The sequence below is a fragment of the Gadus macrocephalus genome, chromosome 13, assembly GCF_031168955.1.
Source record: "Gadus macrocephalus chromosome 13, ASM3116895v1".
Taxonomy (NCBI): Eukaryota; Metazoa; Chordata; class Actinopteri; order Gadiformes; family Gadidae; genus Gadus; species Gadus macrocephalus.
Genome location: NC_082394.1, coordinates 6,952,894 through 6,973,219, shown reverse-complemented (window position 1 = coordinate 6,973,219; position 20,326 = coordinate 6,952,894). Strand labels below are relative to the sequence as shown.

Genomic DNA, 20,326 nt, shown 5'->3' with positions numbered 1-20,326 from the left:
GGTGGGGGGGGGGGGGGGACTCGACACCCATGCAATGAAATGGACACGCTGTAAGACAGATGGATAAACACATCCACCAAATAGCATATTATATATCAAGCTATTTCATTGGTATTTTTACATTTTAAAAGTCAACCTGTTTCAATATACAGTAGATTTCAGTACTTACATTTGCAGTCAAATCCTCAACCTATTATTTCATTATGACCTATATACCAGGCATGGATTTATTTCAGTTGGTTCATTGTGAACAGTTCCTCGGCCTTCATTTTCAGCTCACCCGACTCTTCCTCTGCTGTTTAGTTTAATGTGAATATGTGAAGCTCTGCCAAAAAAGCCTATCCTCTCTAAATCTCTAACCTTGGCTCTCGGCCTCTTTTTCTGTAGACTTGAAAACATGATGGCGTTTTCGATAATACTGTTTGATTTTCCTAATGGTTTAATCTCCTATAACGATGTTTCCGTGTAGCTTACATCGTACAAATGAGGATGACTATATTGCCATGTCTTGGTAGCTGCCTTGATTACGTTTCTCCAACAACGAATATTTAATCATAGAGCAAACTATTTGTTTTTAAGAGTAGCAAGATCCAAGACAACTCAGAAAAAGGATCAATCAATGATAAGAACATAAACCCAAAACCGTTCTCTAAATGATATTTTATGTGACCTTGCCAAATGAGCGATAACATTGAGATACAAATGTACAACTTGAAAACATGTCGTTGCTCTCTTGACCTTGGAGAAAACAAAATGGCTGAAACTAAAGATTTCAAACCTTGTGTGACAAATTATGAGGCTATAACTTTAAGGTGCATTCATGAGGATTTCCGTCTCATTCTCTTTGAAGACACCTTGTGCAATAAACTGACATTTGACCCAAAGATACAAACAGTGTCACCACCGACCCCAAGTACTTTCATCAGTGGGCCATCAGATCCATCCCCAGTGGGTTACCTTGTTCGGCGAGTACCGGCCCTGTCTTTTACATGAAAATCTTCTTTGACCTAAAATCATACTTTCATAATCTCTATTTTAATAAATAATCCCCTACCGGACCCAACAATGGTCTGTAACGCTCTGATTTGATTTTGAAGATAATATAAGCATGGCATACATGTTCTTGTCTGATATGGTCCACGTATTCTAATGCTTGAATGTAGAGAATGAACCTTTGAACCGTTTTCTGTCTTAACTTTACAATATATTGCTGCGTATATATCTTGGCATATTTCCCTTTGTGCTCATCCTATCACCAGTACAACCCAGCAAGCATTTTAAAAAAACAGAAACCAGGATGTGGTTTTTGAGCAGTGTCAGGCTGGGAATTGAAACTCAAATCAGTTTCCTTGCCACTAAGAGGAAAAGTGAGCGCATGCACTCGTGTTCTATGGATATTGTGTTACGCATTGACCTCCAGCGAGCAAGTGTACAGACCTGTGTTTTCTTATAAAGATAGGGTGTGTTCGAAACCGCCTACTTGCTTACTGCTTACTACCTACTAAATATTTGGCTTACTTCTCGAATCCTTAAATAATGATTGAGTAATCCATTTGAGTAATCGACGTTCAGAAGACCGTCCTTACTTAACTACCTCAGATGACGTGAATCAAATGACGTGTCAATAACCTACCGACCGGGCGCCGTTAATAAACATTATAAATAAATATATAAACGTCACATTTAACGTCACAGTACACCTTCAACCTAAGGATTTGCGGTGATATGTTAAAACAATTGTTAAACAATTATTAAAAGCACTGCTGCTGCGGCTCCCCGTTTAGCGCCATTGCTTCCACTGTTCTTTTGAATAGACGCAGTGCATTCTGGGGCAGTTTAGTACGTCTAGTAAGCTAGCGATGCTTACTCAAAATCTTTCCGGAAGTAGAAGACATTCGGATACTACTCGCTTACTAAGTTCTCGCTTACTCAATTTGACGTCATAGTTAGTAGGAGTAGTAAGCAAGTACGCGGTTTCGAACACACCCATAGCCTTATTCGCAATTGCAACCCAACCCTAGCCAGGTTCCACCATCCTCACAAGCAAACCCAACTCATCATAGCACTGCTCTTGGTGGTGCAACACCAACACCTACGGCCGTTCACCTCTATCTCTACTGGCGCGTAATGCTTATAATGGAGCCTGCTGTATACTTAACATACTGAAGAACACACACAGAGAATGTTGCAGGAATAATTGTATGTCCACCATGATTCAGGATCTACGATTCAGAATTCATGCCAATATGTTATGTTTAGTAATTCAAGTGTTATTCATTTACGTAGTTAAATAATGGGTAGTTAACACCAATGCCACAGGTCATTGCAGTCGCCCATATGTTCACGTTGACCATAATTAAAAAGTTCTTTCTCGATAACATCTATACAAGGAATCAATAAAAATACCTACTATAATTTAACAGCCCTGCCAGTTATTTGTCAGTGCAGAATGAACCCATAAATCATAGAGGCAAAATCCATAATGGTCAGACTTTAACAAGAAGAGATATTTAGTAATGGCATGGACACATTAATGAACATATAGGTATTTGTAAAGCTGTTGATGTAGGCCTGGTTATGGAGGCATTTGTATGGGGTTTGTAATTAACTAAAAGTATTTATTTACAGTCAGATGTCACTTGTAAAGAAATTATATGAATAACACTTGAACAAGCGATATGAATAAGACTTATGACATGAATGGCAGAAAAGCCTCTTAACGTTAATGGAGTTAACATCAGAGATCCTCTAAAATCAAGTGGCTTCAGGTGTGTTTTACGTTAAAGAAATCAGTATTTAGACATCAACCTATAAGAATGTAAGCAAACACGACAAGCGATTATGTCTGTGTGGCTACAACTGCATGAGTCAGCAAATAATACAAAATGTCTTTACTCTCTCCATCCAACATATGGAAACATTATTTTACCACTGTGTCAAAAAAATGTATTCAAACAAATCAAGTAGAAAAGAGGTAATAACTTTGATCATCTTTATTGTCCAGGAATACATTGTTTTTCGTATACAATGACCCTATTGCAATGGATGAGCATGGGACTCCCATCACCCTGCCACTGATGTAAACACAGTTCAAAGTAACTCTGAGCTAAAGCATCTAACCAATCACATTCAAGTATTTTGAATCCGGTTTTGCATAGTCAGATGTCACCATTTACCACACAATAATTAGGTATATTTTATTCATGCAAACCCAACCCGTACTATCATTTCGACCTTGGAACAAGCATGTCTCCATTGCTCTCCTGGGTGTTAGGAAGTAAACACGCCAAACAATCCTGTCATCGACTGTCAGTGCATTAGGCAACAGCATGGATCGGTCTGCTGTTTGATACTGCAGACCGACGTGTTTGTGGTGTGTGTGTCCGCCTGGAACCACACACACGCATGCACACACACGCACGCACACGCACACACACACACACACACACACACACACACACACACACACACACACACACACACACACACACACACACACACACACACACACACACACACACACACACACAAACAAGGGCAACATGTCCCAAAATGCTATTGACCACCACAGGGGCTATCCGGACGAATCGGGGCCTTGTGCCTTTGAGTCACTTCAAACTGCTTCTTTCCTTCCCAGCATCATTTTAAACACATGCAACTGGACCATTCAACCCAATTAAAGTAAACTACCAACAGATTTGTTTTCCCATGGTGCAGTCATTTTCCTGGTCACTGTCGAAAGGTGGGCCTATAGTCTCTCGTTGAGTTTGCTTAAAAGCCCCCCCACACACACACACACACCTCCTTCCTACAGTCAATGTGCATCATAAGAAGTCACCTTGGAAGAACACATAGAGGGGCTAGATGGTGGCTTATCCCCTCAGAGGAGAGAGCAGGGCTGCTGCCGCTGCTGCTGCCTCTTGAATGAAGCGGAGGACTATAGGAATCATCAAGGGCGACGGCACCTTGCTCCAAATGGCTGGCCGTCTCCAGCTGGACGCCTTATCAATGGGTTCTGAGGCTCGGCTCTGTAATTGGTTCATCTTGTGTTTGTGTCATTACGCTAACAGTCAATGCAGTAGGCCCTACTATCTCTGCTCTCACCACGGGGGGGGGGGGGGGGGGGCTTCGAAAATTGCCTCCTTGTGCTCGGGTTATGGAGCGATTGATTAAATCGGGTTTTTTATGGTTGGTGTTAATTTCGAAAGACAATCACTATTTTTTAATTTGTGAATGTGCTGCATGTGCGCTAGTATAGGCCTACTGGCCTTAAAAGCGACACGGTGGCTGAGGCTTATGTAGGTCATCAATGACAGCGTCTGCCGTGCGAAAGGGGGACGGTGTGTCAGCGTGGCGTTATGAAGATACTACATCTTACCTTCTGCTGCCGCCTCGCCATGTCGGTGGGCTGCTTGGCGTTGAAGGGATACGCGACGCATCGCATCACAAACACATAGAGTTGGAGCTTCTTCTTACGCTCCTCTTCCTCCCGCTGCAGCTTCTCCACCTCCTCCTTCTCCTGCTCGCTGGCGGCCGAGGGGCTCGGGCTGGTCGGGCGGGCGCTAGTGCGACTGCTGCTGGGTGCCAGCCCGCCGGAGCTCTCGCTGGTCCGGCTGGGGGAAATGCGGGATCCGCCGGCCTGAGGTGCCGTAACCTCTTTGCTGCTCTCCTCTTCCACTATCCCATCGGATTCCTCCTCGCTGGACGATGGATCCAACATTTTGTTGCCTCACAGACGATGCTCTTTACAGCTTTTCTTTAATCTACTAATCGGTCAATCAAAACAAAACAAAAAATCAAAGGCTGTGATCTGACAAGGTCTCAGTGTCCAAACAGCATCGATATAAACTATGATTGTGGAGTCGGAATAAATTTGTGAAAGAGCTGATCTGAGTGCTCGCAGCAGAGATGCAGTCAGCTGCACGGATGTAGTGCTTGTAGCTGGCTGGGATAGCGTACTGCACGCAGAGCCTTCTCCGCCTGCGCCGAGGACTCGTCGATGCTTACGTATTTGGGATCTTTTACTCGCCAGTCACCGCAGCAGATGCAAGAGGGGAGGTGGGGGAAAGAGGAGGCGAGGTTGAATAGAAGAGAGAGAGAGAGAGAGAGAGAGAGAGAGAGAGAGAGAGAGAGAGAGAGAGAGAGAGAGAGAGAGAGAGAGAGAGAGAGAGAGAGAGAGCGAGCGAAAGGGGGAAGGGGGTAGTAGGAGATAGAGTGGGGGAGAAGGAGGGTGAGGGAGAGATAGAGGGAGTTTTTTTTTTTTTTTTGTATTATTATTATTGTTGTTGAGCAAGCGATGGCCTCTTCCTGCTTGGCTAGGACTGGCTAGTAGCCTACGGGAGCTGGCTGTGGTCCTGAAGCTGAACACACAACAAAACGGTCCATCAGAGAATTGTTGCCGCTACAGTCGATGCTGATGCATTGCTACATCTAAGATGGCTGCCGAACAACTCAATGGATTTGTCAATGAGAAGAGAATTGTATTTGTTGAGGATTTATCTAAAACGTCTGCTGTTTATTTAGAGTGTACATACAGCCTCTTGAGCTACCCACCCCCCACCTCCAGCCCTCCCCTGCCCTTGGGCGGGGTTGCACTGACATGCTGTTGTAGGTTTCAGTAGGCTTCAGGATTTGCATTGCTGTGGAAGCAAGGATGTGTGACAGAGTGATTTTTTTGGGAAAGGAAGTTGAGTGTACCATGTTATTTTAAATGTGTAGCCCTAACATATGCGTAGCCTACCCAGTGGTTCTCAATAGTGACAATAAATTAAAAGAAATTACCCAATCAATCAAACAGTGACCAACGGAGTAGACTACCAGGGTGAGAGATCCATACAAGATCAGGCTTATGTTCTGTGCATTTTACCGGTATACCTTGGTCATCTCCTCTTGTCATTAAAATAATGTGCTGTGTAAGATTAGTATTCATTCCAAAGCATTTATCATATTAGTATCTGGTCGTATATTAATTGAAAAAGAAAAGTTGAGCGGTCTCACACTTTAATGGCCATAGAGTGCGGAAGTCAGAAACACAAGATATTTGTCTATTTATGTCCGCAGCACATAAAAGGGCAGGCACCATTATTTTTTTAAAGTATCCATTCACCGAAATCATGAATTTCTGTGAATTCCTGAATGTGAGCGATGAGAAACTGTGAGGTCAGCACGTGGGCGGAGGCTGGGCCTTGGGTAAGCAAACCACAGTGGCTTTCCTTCAACTCAAGCCCTGTGATCGCATGTGACAGCGCCTCCCTAGGTGACCCTACGACCCACCTACCCACAAACACACACCCTTCAACACCTTCCTTCCATGGATACCTCCTCCACCTGCACCTCTGCTTTACTGGACACACTCTTCCTGTTTTGACCGTGCATTCTCCCCCCCCCCCCCCCCCCCCCCCCCACACGTTTCCAGCAAACACCCATTGTAATGCCACCCTCCAGCTAGAGTCCCCCCCCCCACCTCAAGCTGGTGGAGAGCCCCCCCCACCCCCCCCTCCCCACACACACACACACACGTACCGTACGTACACACACACACACACCTCCTAGCTGCGATATAGGCCAATTTAGTAGGTCTGCCCCGACAAGCACCTCCTCCTCTTCCTCCTCCTCCTCCTCCTCCTCCTCCTCCTCCTCCTCCTCCTTCTCCTCCTCCTCCTCTTCCTCCTCCTCCTCCTCCGTGCTGCTCCCCAGGGAGCCGTCTCGCACTAACCTCTTCAGCCAACTCCTCCAGCCTCTTCCGCATTAATAATTGACTGATGTTCTCTCGCTGCCTCAGACTGAAGACTCCACGGACTTCTGTGGACATAATTCAACTTGATTTACACAGCATTTGGGATTTATTTATATATTTGTGTGTTATTTTATTTAGAATATTGAGGTAGATATTTTTTTTTGATGGAGGTTGGAATATATGTATATATTTTTTTTTCAATGTTTCCCTATTTACCTTTTAATCACTGTTCAGTGATCATATGACCTTTCCAGCGGGCGACATTTAGCTTGATGGATGCCGTTGACTGAATGATTTTGGTGTCAGTTCAGTATCTGTAGATGACTTTTATCAATTGAGAAGTTATTGAATTACAATAACAACATAGATGTTTCATCCTGTCCATGGTTTTCACAAAGCAGCAAGCTGTCAGAGGCCTACACCATGTGCTTTTTTTTAGTCTGTGGGCCATTTTCAAATGGAGGGTTAGGAGAAGGGTGTGTCTAAATAAAGCTAATGCATGTACACAGCTTCTCTGGAGTTAGCTGGGAGCTCTTTGAAATATTAAAATGCTGGGAGTGCTTTAAACTGAGAGTGATGTAATAGGGTTAGGGTTAGCAGCGTGGCTACTATAGCATAGCTACAGAGCCAACACTCATCAGCAGGTGATAAAACAAACATATATTCAATGCAGCGTATATTTGTGTACAGCATCCTTGTGATCTTGGGTGATTTGTGTTCTATTGTGGCCCATAAAGGCTAATTTGGATAAATCCTACAATGGATGTTCCTGGAGAGAGTCATGTACATGGATGAATACAAACTGTACAGTGTGTCTGTACTTCCATGCTTTTTCCATTAACCATCATAAATAGGCATTATTCAAATTGAACCACACGTCAATTACCCTCTGAAATAATTGTGTGTTTCCCTTAGTATGGATGTCCATTTGATCAATGAGGACAGATACTGCACATCCTTTCAGGCCATTTGCTTTCTGTTCATGTTGATATTACCTAATGTTATTCGCATTGGTACAACATAACAAACAGATGATATATACACAACAAGGCACAATAACACTCAACCTAACCCTAGACAAATGGACTGGGTAAACATCTGATGTCAGGGGAAGTTATGTGATGATGTTTTTCACCAAGGATATTGAAAAAATAACTTGATTTGCTTGCGGAATTTGAGTCATTAGTTCAAGACAGGATGAAAAAAAAGGATAATACAAAAAGTAATAGAATCTAAAAAAAGAAATGGAAATACAAAAAATTATCATGACTCTGATCTAATCTAGTGATTTAAAATCCAAGGCCAGAGCCCAAGGATGATCTGTCACTCTGTGTGTGTGTGTGTGTGTGTGTGTGTGTGTGTGTGTGTGTGTGTGTGTGTGTGTGTGTGTGTGTGTGTGTGTGTGTGTGTGTGTGTGTGTGTGTGTGTGTGTGTGTGTGAGCGCACATGTTAAAAATAGAATCAAATAGTTTTAATTAACAAGATAATGGAATAATGAATTGTTCATGCAGCAAACCCCCAAAAAACACATTCAGCTTTTCAACGACCATTAGTTTAAACACTCAGCCATTACGCCCGCGGCTGAAGTCCTTTGAGTAAAAATAAAACAAAATGTTTTTCTCTATCGACACTTCACTTCCTTCTTTGCATAGCGATGTTTGAAGGACATCAACAAACCTGCTTTCTGCTCATTCTCTCAGACTCTCAGACATTTTAAGGTAGAGTAAGGAGATGTGGCCAAAAATGAATTCATCAATAATGCAAAGACTGACTGAAATATCTCATGCTCTCCCTCTCACTCGCTCTCCTTGTCTCTCTTTTTCTTTTCTCTCTCTCACTCTCTCTTTCTCTTTTTTTTAATTGGGCACAATCCTCAGGCAACCAAGTGCATCTTCTTCTAAAAGAGAGGATCCACTCAGAGACATGTGTGTAGTATACCTTGCCAGGACTCTCCTGCGGCGAACAACTTCTGGGAACGAAGAGAAATAACTGTGAAAAAAAAAGTTTATGATTGCCCATGGCCCAGAATAACTACATAAAGGCAACTTTCGGTTTCAATCTAAGGCAACCAAATGAAGTGATTTCCAGCCATTCCATTCCATGTTTTATGTTTTTCAATTGTTGTTTGCACGTTTACCATATTGTACTTTTAATTGAGATTAGCATGAAATGATTGGCCTGTAATGTTTTGATTAAAAGACAATCATATTATTCATACTAATCATTTAAAATGCATACTTAATGTATTTAAAATTGGATTTCTGTCAGCGTGAAGAAATAGATTTTTGAAGGGTGCTTAGTAAACTGGCAATGCCCTAACTGTGTAAAAGAAAACAAAATGTTCTTATAGTAGCCTAAACACATAACAGAAGACCTGTGAGAATACACAGGCCTATGTTCTTTTCCTTAGAATTACCATTCAGTTGGGGTGTGGATCCAATAAATACGAGGAGGGTTCCTGTGGTTCTGGAACACAGAATAACAAGCTCCGGTTTAGTAGGTGGACCGATGCCAGAGCGTAGAACTCTAGTGGATAAAGGCTCAGCTCCCTCGGCAGGACGATTTATTCATTTCGGAGGCGCTTTCACCCAGGGGGGCATGCCATGAACACAGGTATGGTTGAAAGAAGTGACAGGTATCGTGTTAAGGGCTGTTCACAGGTAGGCTGGGGGATGGAGAGGATTGAACGCAGAACCGTTGGGCTGGCGAGCCACTGCTGGGCTGTCCTGCAGTATTAGTATGTTCTGATGAATTCCAAGGAGGTTTCTGACAGAAGCCATTAAGGCCTGACGCAGGAACATTAAACAATTCAGAGAACACAATCTGCATACGTGCACATACCTTATACTGGCCTGCTCTCTATTCATACGTCCTTGTAGAATGATGAGTACTTATGGGGTCTCATCGTCTTCAGCATGACACCTTTGAAGATAACTATGTAGTACTCAAAACAACTCGTTGGATGAGAAACTCACAGCTAAGACCTGTTTTACATTCCTCATCAGCCCCTCACCAAAACCCCTTCTGACCCACTTACCAACTGTGGATTAATGCATGTTAGATCTCTGACTATCTCTCCACAATAAGTCCTTTTGGATTTATAATATCTCTAATTCCCACTGATTACCCAAAACCTGGGAAGTTCAGGCGATGCTATGTGGCGCTAACTAAAAACCAACAACAAAGATAAGCTTTCTCAAGCCCAGGGCAGGCACCATGCCAATCAAAAGGTGTTGGGAAAGGCAGCAACGTTTTCCCTACTCTATGGATTGCGCCATGGATGAAAGGTGTGGGATTTCCCTGAGCTCCTCCCCTCATCAGCGGACGGCACGTGTCTTTAATGAGCACTGACAATCCAGCGCGGACAAATCAAACAGTGTGTTGAGCAACGTCAGCTCGGGGTACCGGCGGTCACAGACCTGCGTGAACACTCCAACGCTTAAGTGCGAATGGATGTCTGACCGGCGCGGCGTGAGCAGCTCTTAAATCAGCCACTAATGACATGACTTCACTACTTATGCACGACATTTGTGATGAACAATAATTGGCAGCCACCCCATGGTGATTTAATCACATTGGCCTCCCACTCGCCTCTCAAGCCCGTATTCAAAGTAGGGATGGGTGACTTATACATGACCTTAGGATAATTGCAACTTTGAAGCATTAACAAAGTAGTAGTAGGCCTACGTAGTGCACTCACAGCGAATAATTATTAATCATGTATAGAGGATTTGGTCCTTAATTTGTGAATAGGTGTTAGTATGCAATTCATAATCTGTTCAAAAATAAGAATAAGATCATGCGTTAAATAATTGATGAAGCACAAGTTAATGATTTACAAACGATCTACAATATGTAAACAATGATTTCATTCACTAAATAATGCCGCTATTCATGAATAGTTCCGATAGTTTGAAAGAATTGTTAAGAGATTTGTATGAGCTCAGCCAGAGTTAATGTAGGCCTATGCCTTACTAAGCATTTATCAGCTACATTTAAATGCTGGGAATGTATCAAGTAGGCCTACCATTGCAGCAGTACCAGGCTATACGGTATGAAGGCAGACAGATCACACTTTAGAAGAGCGCGCACACACACACACACACACACACACACACACACACACACACACACACACACACACACACACACACACACACACACACACACACACACACACACACACAAATGCTAAATGCTATCAAACTATCAGAATTGATGAAATCCATCTCTACATGTAATTAATAAATGCTTAGTTAGCACAGATAGTTTGTTTTTTATTAGTTTTATGGTTTTGGTTTTGGGTTTCCAGCTACTTTGAACTTATAGAATGAGAACCCAAACCTTGCCTTTTTTCTACACACTTTTCCTAGGTTAAGGTGATTATATTAAAGATGTTACATTTAATCCCATCCTTTTCAAATATATACAGCACACTTTTGATATGCAGTACAGGCTCCTAACCAGCAGAGGTCAGTGGTGGTCTATTCCTGAGGATTACGCTTCATACTGCATGGTATACAAAGACAATAAATCACGATAAATGAATAATTTAACAAATAAGAACCAATATAGCCTAGTATTGCGCAATAGTACCATATCAATAAGTAAAAGGATTGACAGATATGTCTGCTCATCAATATATTATCAAAGCTGGGTAACATGGTGAATAGGCTTTGAATTACACTTTCATTTTACTACCATGTTGTAAAAAGTAAAAGCGTATGTATTTTAATATGGCTGGCTATTGTGTTATGCTGAGTGTAGCTCATTCACTTTATTTGAAAATATATAAACTCTGTTATGTTACACTATGTTTTTCTTTATTATATTGTTCTGATATTTTGCAGTGGACTCCTCTTCGCATGCACTAATGAGAATGTAGGAACAGCAGGATACACCTCTCCCTAATCTACTTCAACAAATAGCCACAATGTGTCAAACACATTTGTGTCCTTGCAACGTTTTTGTCAACTTTGTGCAACGTCTTGCGCTAATGTTTCCATGGCAACAAGTTATTCTACGAGTGAGGATGGTTGCTTTTTTTCATTCAGAAAAAGTCGTCCACATGTGAATCGCAAAATTAATTGAAACATCATTATAAAAAAGCCTACAACTGACTGAAGTCATATTTACATATTTGGAAAAAAAGCCAGCTATTCAGCCATGACCCAGCTGGGTGAAAAAAACAAAACAGGACGAATAAAAGGGCCCTCATTATGCAGTAATTACTGTGATTACGACTCGCTATGACTGATCAATTGTCCACAAGCACGAGAATAGAGACAGGGGCCGGGTCAGGGACTGCTGGAGCTCCACATGCTAAATTCATGGCCAATTTAACTACTCTTGAAATTGGAAAGAAAATGCAACAGGGAATACAAGATGGTGGGATGGATGGATGGATAGATAGATAGATAGATAGATAGATAGAAAGATAGATAGATAGATAGATAGATAGATAGATAGATAGATAGATAGATAGATAGATAGATAGATAGATAGATAGATAGATAGATAGATAGATAGATAGATAGATAGATAGATAGATAGATAGATAGGCCTAGATAGATAGATAGATAGATAGATAGATAGATAGATAGATAGATAGATAGATAGATAGATAGATAGATAGATAGATAGATAGATAGATAGATAGATAGATAGATAGATAGATAGGCCTAGATAGATAGATAGATAGATAGATAGATAGATAGATAGATAGATAGATAGATAGATAGATAGATAGATAGATAGATAGATAGATAGATAGATAGATAGATAGATAGGCCTATATTGATAGATAGGCCCATACACATAGTATATACATAGATGCATAGATACATAATTACATAAATACGATCGATTCATAGGTAGGGGGTATACACAGAGTAAGACGTGCTCACTGATAAAGCCAACAGAGATACAATTACACACCAAATCTCCTCCCAAAACCAGATCGATGCCCACTCTGCCCTCCCACTAACAGTACTCTCGCTCTCTTCACCTTGCACTCCAGTGACATAGCAACAGTGGGATGAAAAGCTGTTTGAACACCGCGTGGAGTTGAAACTTGCGCTGTGGTTTTTAAATGTGCATGGTAATTTTTGCTCCGGTAAGTGTTACGTCTATATCTCTCATGTTCTGCATATGTCTGATCATTCGTTGATTAAGTTCTCAAATAACTACATGTATGTAGCATTATTTTAGTTTATTTTAAATAGTTGTTTGTTATTCTAATGCTGTAAATTTGAGGGACCGATTATTTTTTATTCAATAAATGCTGTATTGTTTTGTTTTCTCCCATATGATGTTGTTTCGAGAGAGACAGAGCCAGAGGGGCAGAGAGAGAGAGAGCGATAGAGAGACAGAGGGGCATGGAGTGAAGGGGAGAGATAGAGAGAAAAAGGGGCCGTGTGTGTATAGTGTCCCTTCAAGCCCCGTCTCTGTGCTACGGTGACCACCCTCTGGTTCCCAGCAAGTAGCTCTACCCATCTTTTCAATTATTCATGTTTTGTTTTCCAAAACTCATTATGAACCTTGGATCCTGAGATTGGTAATTTATTGATGGCTAAGAAGTGGTATGGAACATGAACTGCCCTTTCCAGCCTGAATCGGTATGGATTTTCCATGCGAGGGGTAGAGAGGGTTTTGTTTTCATCAAATGTTCAGTGAGATTTAAAATGTCACTTTCTCTATGATGTGAGGGATCACTGTGTGATGACTCACTTTGGATTTGGAAAAAGGGCAGATCTACACACAGAACTACGGCAAACAGGAGAAGGCTCAGGGAATAAAGTTGTTAATAGGACTGCAAAATATGACAAATAAATGTCGCTTAATAAAGCTCAGTTATACATTTTAATGGTAAACATGAATAATGGATAAATATATAAAATGTCACCTAGCAGATTCATAATATTGGATTCGGCATCCATATAAAGTATGTTTTCCTAAACGTCGATGCATCCTATTTTTTGATCAAGCTAAGGTTTTTCAAACCCCCTTCAAATGATCAGGGCTCTGCCTTTTGTTGGAGACAAACAGTCGTTGTTGTTTTTTGTGTTCCATTTAGTATACCACCTACGGTCATTTGTCGAGAGATCATTTTCTGAGAAATATTTGTAACACCTTTTTCCGAAACCACTTCACAAGAAATCACCACTCCATGTTTGTTTGTTTCACAGATTTTTGCCATCTGTGCTTTTGCAACATGTGGGGGCTACACTGGTCACCTGGAGGTTAGAGTGGACTGTGCAGACAGGAAACAGAGCAACCTCAGCATCAATGTTGATTTTGGTTATCCTTTTAGGTAAGATAAGATAGTAAGAGTACAGTACAATATACTGATATTATTTGCAGAAAATTATACTCACCGACGGATTATGACATTTTTACCCAATTATATTTCTTAGTTTTGGGAAATTTCAGGATTACTAAAAGTTGGACCCTGTCCTGAAGGGATCTTATACCCATGACTACGCAGTACTTCTAATATTCCTTCCCCAGTAAAAGAAAAACATCATACTGACTCTTCCTCTCTCTTGTAGACTACAACAGGTCCATTTCCAAGCTCCCCTGTGTGAGAAGAATCGGCAAGAGACCCTCTTCTTATCAGGAGATTCTTCCCCTTCCGCTCAGTTTTATTTGACCGTCGGGGTACTTGCCTTCCTGTACTCCCTGTTGGCCACAATCGTCTACATCTTCTACCAGAACAAATACCGAGAGAATAACAGAGGCCCCCTGGTGGTCAGTGAAGGAGCTTTTTAAACACAGGTTTAACCTCTAAAGTATTCCTGAAGAAAACAAAGGAGTAAAAATTAACAAACGTGTGCGTCATCTCTCTTTCAATCTTGCCGAACAGGATTTCATCATCACAGTGGTTTTCTCCTTGGCGTGGCTTGTCAGTACTTGCTCTTGGGCAAAGGTTCTGTCCGACATCAAGACGGCCACAGACCCAACCCAGGTGCTCCTGCTCATCAATGCCTGCCGAGCCCAGACAAACATATGCGCGGTCACCCATGAGCCCGTCTGGTCCCGTCTGAACACATCAGTGGTGAGTAGCCGTGGTCCAAACAGAGAACATGGCAGGGCATCATCGATGAGAGCACTTATCGTTGAATTGAACTTAAAAGATGTACTCTGTCCACTCTGTTTTAGGTGTTTGGCTTTGTCAACTTAACCCTATGGGTTGGGAATATTTGGTTTGTCTACAAGGAGACCGGCTGGTATAAGACAGGTCAGAGATACCCGACCAGGAGTGCTTCTGGGAAACGCGCCAACAGCATGAGGCAGCGTCTGTACAGTGAGAGCAGCTTCGACCAGACGGCAGACAGTGATGACCGCCGACAGCTTTACAGACAGCAGAGCATTGCTCTGTCTGAGGGAAGTCTTGACCCGCAAATCTACAGACAAGGTAGCCTCAATCAACCAGTTCAAAGTTTAAGCTTGCCCCAGACTCGACTCGGCCCCCCGATGGCGTACAGCCAGGGTAGCCCCACCAACTCCAAAGGCCCCGTGATAATTGTTGACAAGATTTAGGTGTTAGATTGGGAGATGGTGAACTGCCAAACAGATCGGTGCCAAAATGAGAGGCCATTTCCTGGGCATTATGGTGACACAATGACACCCAACTTGGTAGCCTATACTAGTCTTAGTACTCATGTACTCTTGGGATGTTGGTCGTGTTAACAGATTAATTTCTCTGTTGACATCCAACATTATCCAGGATTTACATCTTCACATTTAAAGGTCCATAAGTAAATAATACACAACAAACAAATTAGTGAATGGTTGAGATTGGTGAAAGGATAGATTTCCACATATTTAATACCTGAACAATTGTTTATGAAAAGCTTTTGCTGTTGCTTTCTTTTCACCATAATTTAAACGTGACCATTCTCATTCATCTGATATATCTAACACTTGCAAGCAGATATAGCCTCAACTATATCCAAACGGGAAGTGATGAATAAATCATGTAGGGATTCGCTTTCAGCCTAATCTGACACATTATCTTGGATTAGATTAGGGATTCCATATTAGCTATTTATTAATTTCTGCCATAATTGGCACATGAGGCCTGAAATGGTAAACAAAATAATTGTTGTGATACTTGCAAGCTAACACACTATTGTTATGGTGATTGTGTTTTGAACAGCAAATAAGCCCATAGAACTGCATTGAAAAGGGATACATTGGTAGGTAGGTGAGTCAACCGCTACAGACAGCTATATTTATTTATTTGAATGATAAAAGTGATTATTAATGTTGTTGTTTTGCATGTGGCCAATTTTGTAGAAATTATTATTGTTCTGGGGACTCTTTTATTCTGATAACAAACATGAAGTAGACGGGAAAGGTTTTCATTGACCCCATCAGTGTCAATGCACCATGTAAGATATGATCATGTATCTTCTTCTTGCCAATTCTAAAATATGTTTATTTTAAAACAAAGTAAAGGTGCTAAACGGTGTAGCTAATATTTAGGAGCTATAATTTGAGTATCTGTAGGCCGCAATTTAGATGTAGCCTATTGTAAGCTACATCTGTAAAAAAAAAAAAAAAACAGTGTAAATATATTGATAGCCTACTATACCTACATTATCATGTCAAGGAAAAAAAACAATGATCTTCTAATGTGTAATGATACAGGTGCTCAATAAGCGAAGAAATTGGATTTCAATGTAGAGTAATTTTTTCTTAGTTTTAGCATACAGTATATAGTATACATATTATGTTGCTTATTTGGGCCATTGCAGTTACTTCCAATATCCAAATCTTAATGTTTATTAAAGATCGTTAACATTGCTGACCTGTCTGTTACCCACTGTCTAAGATGTGTATTTGAGGAGCTGAACAAAAAATACATGAATGTGTGTTGATAATGTATAGCCTACCTTGCTTCATTGTAACATCTATTGTGAATACTTCCCTCCTCCAATACAAATACCAATATACCAAAACCTCACCGCCACTATCACCATGGGAGAAAGATATCCAACCCCAGCAGTTCCAAATAACTAAAGCACAATTTCCTATGATGCAGTTGCATCGTATATCAATTAGAGGGAGGCAAATGACCACGAATAACTTTGTTTGCCCGTGGAATGCATGAAGATAACAATTATACTACTGACAAGACGACAGCTTTGCATAAACATCACACTTTGTCTGAATGGCAATCACCCCTTGACATATTTGCCAAACCTCGGTGACCTCATAGCTGGCTACGGGAATGCGGGCGATCACGAGGCCTATAATGAAGAGGTCTATAATGAAGAGGCCGTCTTCCAAACTACACATCCGTTGGGACTCATTTAGAGGGTAAATGCTAAAATATGAAAATAAACGCTTGGTAAAGAAATATATATTATTAGTTATGAAGACGATGTGACTTCTCTCACCTTGGTTAACCTCATGGTCGCGACGTTATCCTTTCAAACAAAGGCAAGGCAATATGTTTGTATTCGATGGTCACCATACCCTGCACCCAGCTGAACGCGTGGGGACATATAGGAAATTATAGTGTGTGGGCATATCCCGAATATAGCAATTACAGTCATCCTATCAAGGGAAATGGGTGGTTACGTGGCAGAGCCGCGTTCGGAAAGATAATGAGGCGGGCACGCATTTGCATTTCATCACAGCAGGCTACATTTAGAAGGCTTGCGCTCTCACCATCCACATCAACAGTTTCCAGAGAAGAAGGCAACACGAAACGCTTCCCTCAAACGTCGATATACTATACGGTCAAGTGTTTTTTCTTGCAAAAGTATTATTTATTTCCAAAGGGGGGCGCTATATGTCCGATTCCTTCGTAGGAAAAGACTACCTGTAGCGTCTGGGGAGAACAAGCTAACTTATCACCTGTCACCAGTTGACCCTCGTGCCGAAATTCATTATGCGCAGTGCTGCGACGCAAAAGGATGGTGACGCTTCAAAAAAAAAAAAAAGATATCTATATATATTTATACAAATAAAAGCTGCCTCAGTGGTAAGGTTTGCACTTTGGCCTAACTTGTTACATCAGAATCTGCTCATAACAGATCATGACTGGCCGAGCTGGCCTTTCAGTTGCTGATATTGTAAAAATAATGGTTATGGGTACATGTTTTGTTGCATCAAAGTAGGCCTACCTTTGTAGGTACAAAAATCAACACATAATAAACAAGTTTTGCATGCAATAATTTATTAGCTACTATTTTTTCTTATTTATAAAATATATACAAGTGACATTTTGTTCAAACCGTGAAGTTGTTGTCAACGATATAATTACATGAACATATTAAAATGCCTGATGCTTAATGAATGGATGAGTGGAACGTGGAAAGACCACACTAACCATTTCCAATTATGTAATGCTCATAAACTCACACATTCACTCACTCACTCACTCGGTGTGGTTCTCATTCACCTCGCAAATGTTTGAAAGTCCATTGAAAGTGAAAGTCCATTCATTACTCACAAGAAATTTTCTCAATGTGTTCATTTGGCGATAGTTAAGACAGATGAAACAATTTAAAGTCATAACAAAACCAGAAAAGCACACTGTTTTCAGGTTATCTTTACGAGGCTGTGGACACACTGGAGACTTCTGTCTTGCTGCCAGACACTGAGGACTCATCATCCACGGCGCTTCCCATTCCAATGGTGCTGAGCATGCAGTTACGGAACTGGAATGAGACAAAAAGCATACATTTGTTTACCGTACAACATACGTCAGGTTACAGGGTTGTAGAACCTGGAACCGAAAAGGGAAAGTGGACCGGATGATGTGAGCGATAAACCCACCTGCTTGTTGAACAGCACATAGATGACGGGGTTGTACAGCGCTGAGCTCTTTGCAAAGAAGGCAGGGACGGCCATGCCGATGGCAGTGAAACTCATGCCCTTGTTGAAGAAGATAATGGCGGTCAGGGTGGCATACGGGGTCCATGCCACCATGAAGCCTAGGACCATCAGGATGCACATGCGGGTCACTTCCTTCTCAGCCTTCTGGGTGGAGGCGGACTCCTGCTGCTGGGCTGCAGCCTATATATGGTGGAGGAGAACAGATGAGGAGAACCGTTAATACAACATTGAAATAAGGTGCTTTAAAGTGACTTGGTTGTCCACTAAGAAATGGTTGTCACGTATTAGTACAATTCCAACACACGTTTTGGATACAGGTCACTTACAGCTTTGACGGTCAGCACAAGGCTTCCGTAGGTGAAGCAGATGAGGAAGACTGGAACGAGGAAGTGGACAGTAAACATGTAGATGACGTATGACTCGTTGTTGTAGCCTTCAGCCAGGGTGTAGTAGTCTGGTCCACAGGAGCACTGCATGCCCTCTGGGAGGTACCTGGGGGAGATTTATTATTTCGTGAGGTTAATCATTGATCAGGATATCAGCAACCATTATGTTGATATATAATTGAAAAAAAAATTGCTTCAATAAACGGGAACAATTCTTCAATATAATCGGCACGTTCTTCCATTTTTACACACGTGATGTCACATACCTGGACCATCCGAACAGCGGTGGGCCGGCGCAAGCGAAAGCCATGATCCAGGTGAAAGCAACTCCGGCACCGGCGTGGGTGTTGGTGAACTTGAAGCTTCCCATGGGTTTGCAGACCACAATGTATCTCTCCACAGCCAGGACCACCAGGGACCACAGAGCTACTTCACCTGGAGAAGAAAAGCGTGGGGAATTGATCAGGATTCACTTGACTACTTACTTAGTTGGATCAATTGTGATATGCATGTTAAAGCTTTACAGTAAAGTTAATAATCAGCGATCGAAAAAAGCAGGGTTAGAAAGCAATGACGACGAATGCCAAATCAAGGCAGGAAGAGGTTCTGGTCTTTACCTCCTAGCGTAGCCATGAATCCCTCCACGGCGCACGCGGTCGCGCCCAGGATGAAGTAGCCGTTGATGGCAGATGTGATGGTGATGGTGAAGCCGAAGCAGCACATGATGAGACCAGCCACAGCCAGGTTGACCAGGATGAAGTTCAGGGGTTGTTGGAGCTTCTTGTTCTGGAAGGTGACCAGCAACGTGAGAGCGTTGATGGGGGTTCCGGTGCAGATCAGGAAGAACATGTAGACAGCCAACATCTTGAACATGATCGGATCGGCAAGATAGTACTGCTGGTATTCGAAGGGGCTTCGTACAATCCCAGTCCTGTTGGACATGGGGATGTAGAAGTTCTTTCCCTCTGTTCCGTTGGCCTCCATCTTTAGATGGTCTCTGTACCTGACTGGTAGAAGCACAAGGTTCGTCCCGAGTCCAGACCCTTTATATACCTCAGCCCCACACTCAAAGTGATCAAATTAGATTATCGGAGGATTGCCAGTTTAAGTGGTCTTAAAGACAGGTAGTGCGCTGTTGACTTAAACATAATTAGTCTAGTTTCCAAAGTCAAACCTCCATAATCCCTTTGCAGCAACTGGAGTCCCAGTCCACCAGTTACTTTCAGACCTTACAACTTAAACTCATCAATATTTACCTTCCTAGATTCATATCCAACTACGTTGACCATAAAAGCCCGGAAAATCAGTTTATCCCTCTATCCATCCGCTAAGTCTAGGGTTAGGGTTAGGG

At 41.9% G+C, this 20,326-nt stretch overlaps 3 protein-coding genes across 3 annotated transcripts in view; 1 reads left to right on the top strand and 2 right to left on the bottom strand.

The window, feature by feature from the left end:
- The window catches only part of LOC132470372 (calcium-dependent secretion activator 1-like), a 73,615-nt gene extending 68,570 nt beyond the window's left edge, over nt 1–5,045 (bottom strand). The window contains 1 exon segment of the mRNA XM_060068931.1: nt 4,379–5,045. Coding sequence (XP_059924914.1) covers nt 4,379–4,720 — 342 coding nt within the window. The 5' untranslated portion in view covers nt 4,721–5,045.
- A 7,585-nt stretch (nt 5,046–12,630) lies between these two features.
- On the top strand, nt 12,631–16,625 carry synprb (synaptoporin b). Its single transcript, XM_060068930.1, has 5 exons — nt 12,631–12,851; nt 13,924–14,048; nt 14,287–14,485; nt 14,601–14,792; nt 14,897–16,625. The coding sequence occupies exons 1-5, from the start codon at nt 12,828–12,830 to the stop codon at nt 15,275–15,277; spliced, it is 921 nt and encodes a 306-aa protein (XP_059924913.1). The 5' UTR covers nt 12,631–12,827; the 3' UTR covers nt 15,278–16,625.
- Nucleotides 16,626–17,910: 1,285 nt separating this feature from the next.
- On the bottom strand, nt 17,911–20,008 carry LOC132470369 (green-sensitive opsin-like). The gene is made up of 5 exons (XM_060068928.1): nt 19,593–20,008; nt 19,242–19,410; nt 18,916–19,081; nt 18,530–18,769; nt 17,911–18,411 (listed from the first exon to the last, which is right to left on the bottom strand). Exons 1-5 carry the CDS (start codon nt 19,957–19,959, stop codon nt 18,304–18,306), a joined length of 1,050 nt encoding a protein of 349 aa, XP_059924911.1. The 5' UTR covers nt 19,960–20,008; the 3' UTR covers nt 17,911–18,303.
- Nucleotides 20,009–20,326: the final 318 nt, after the last annotated feature.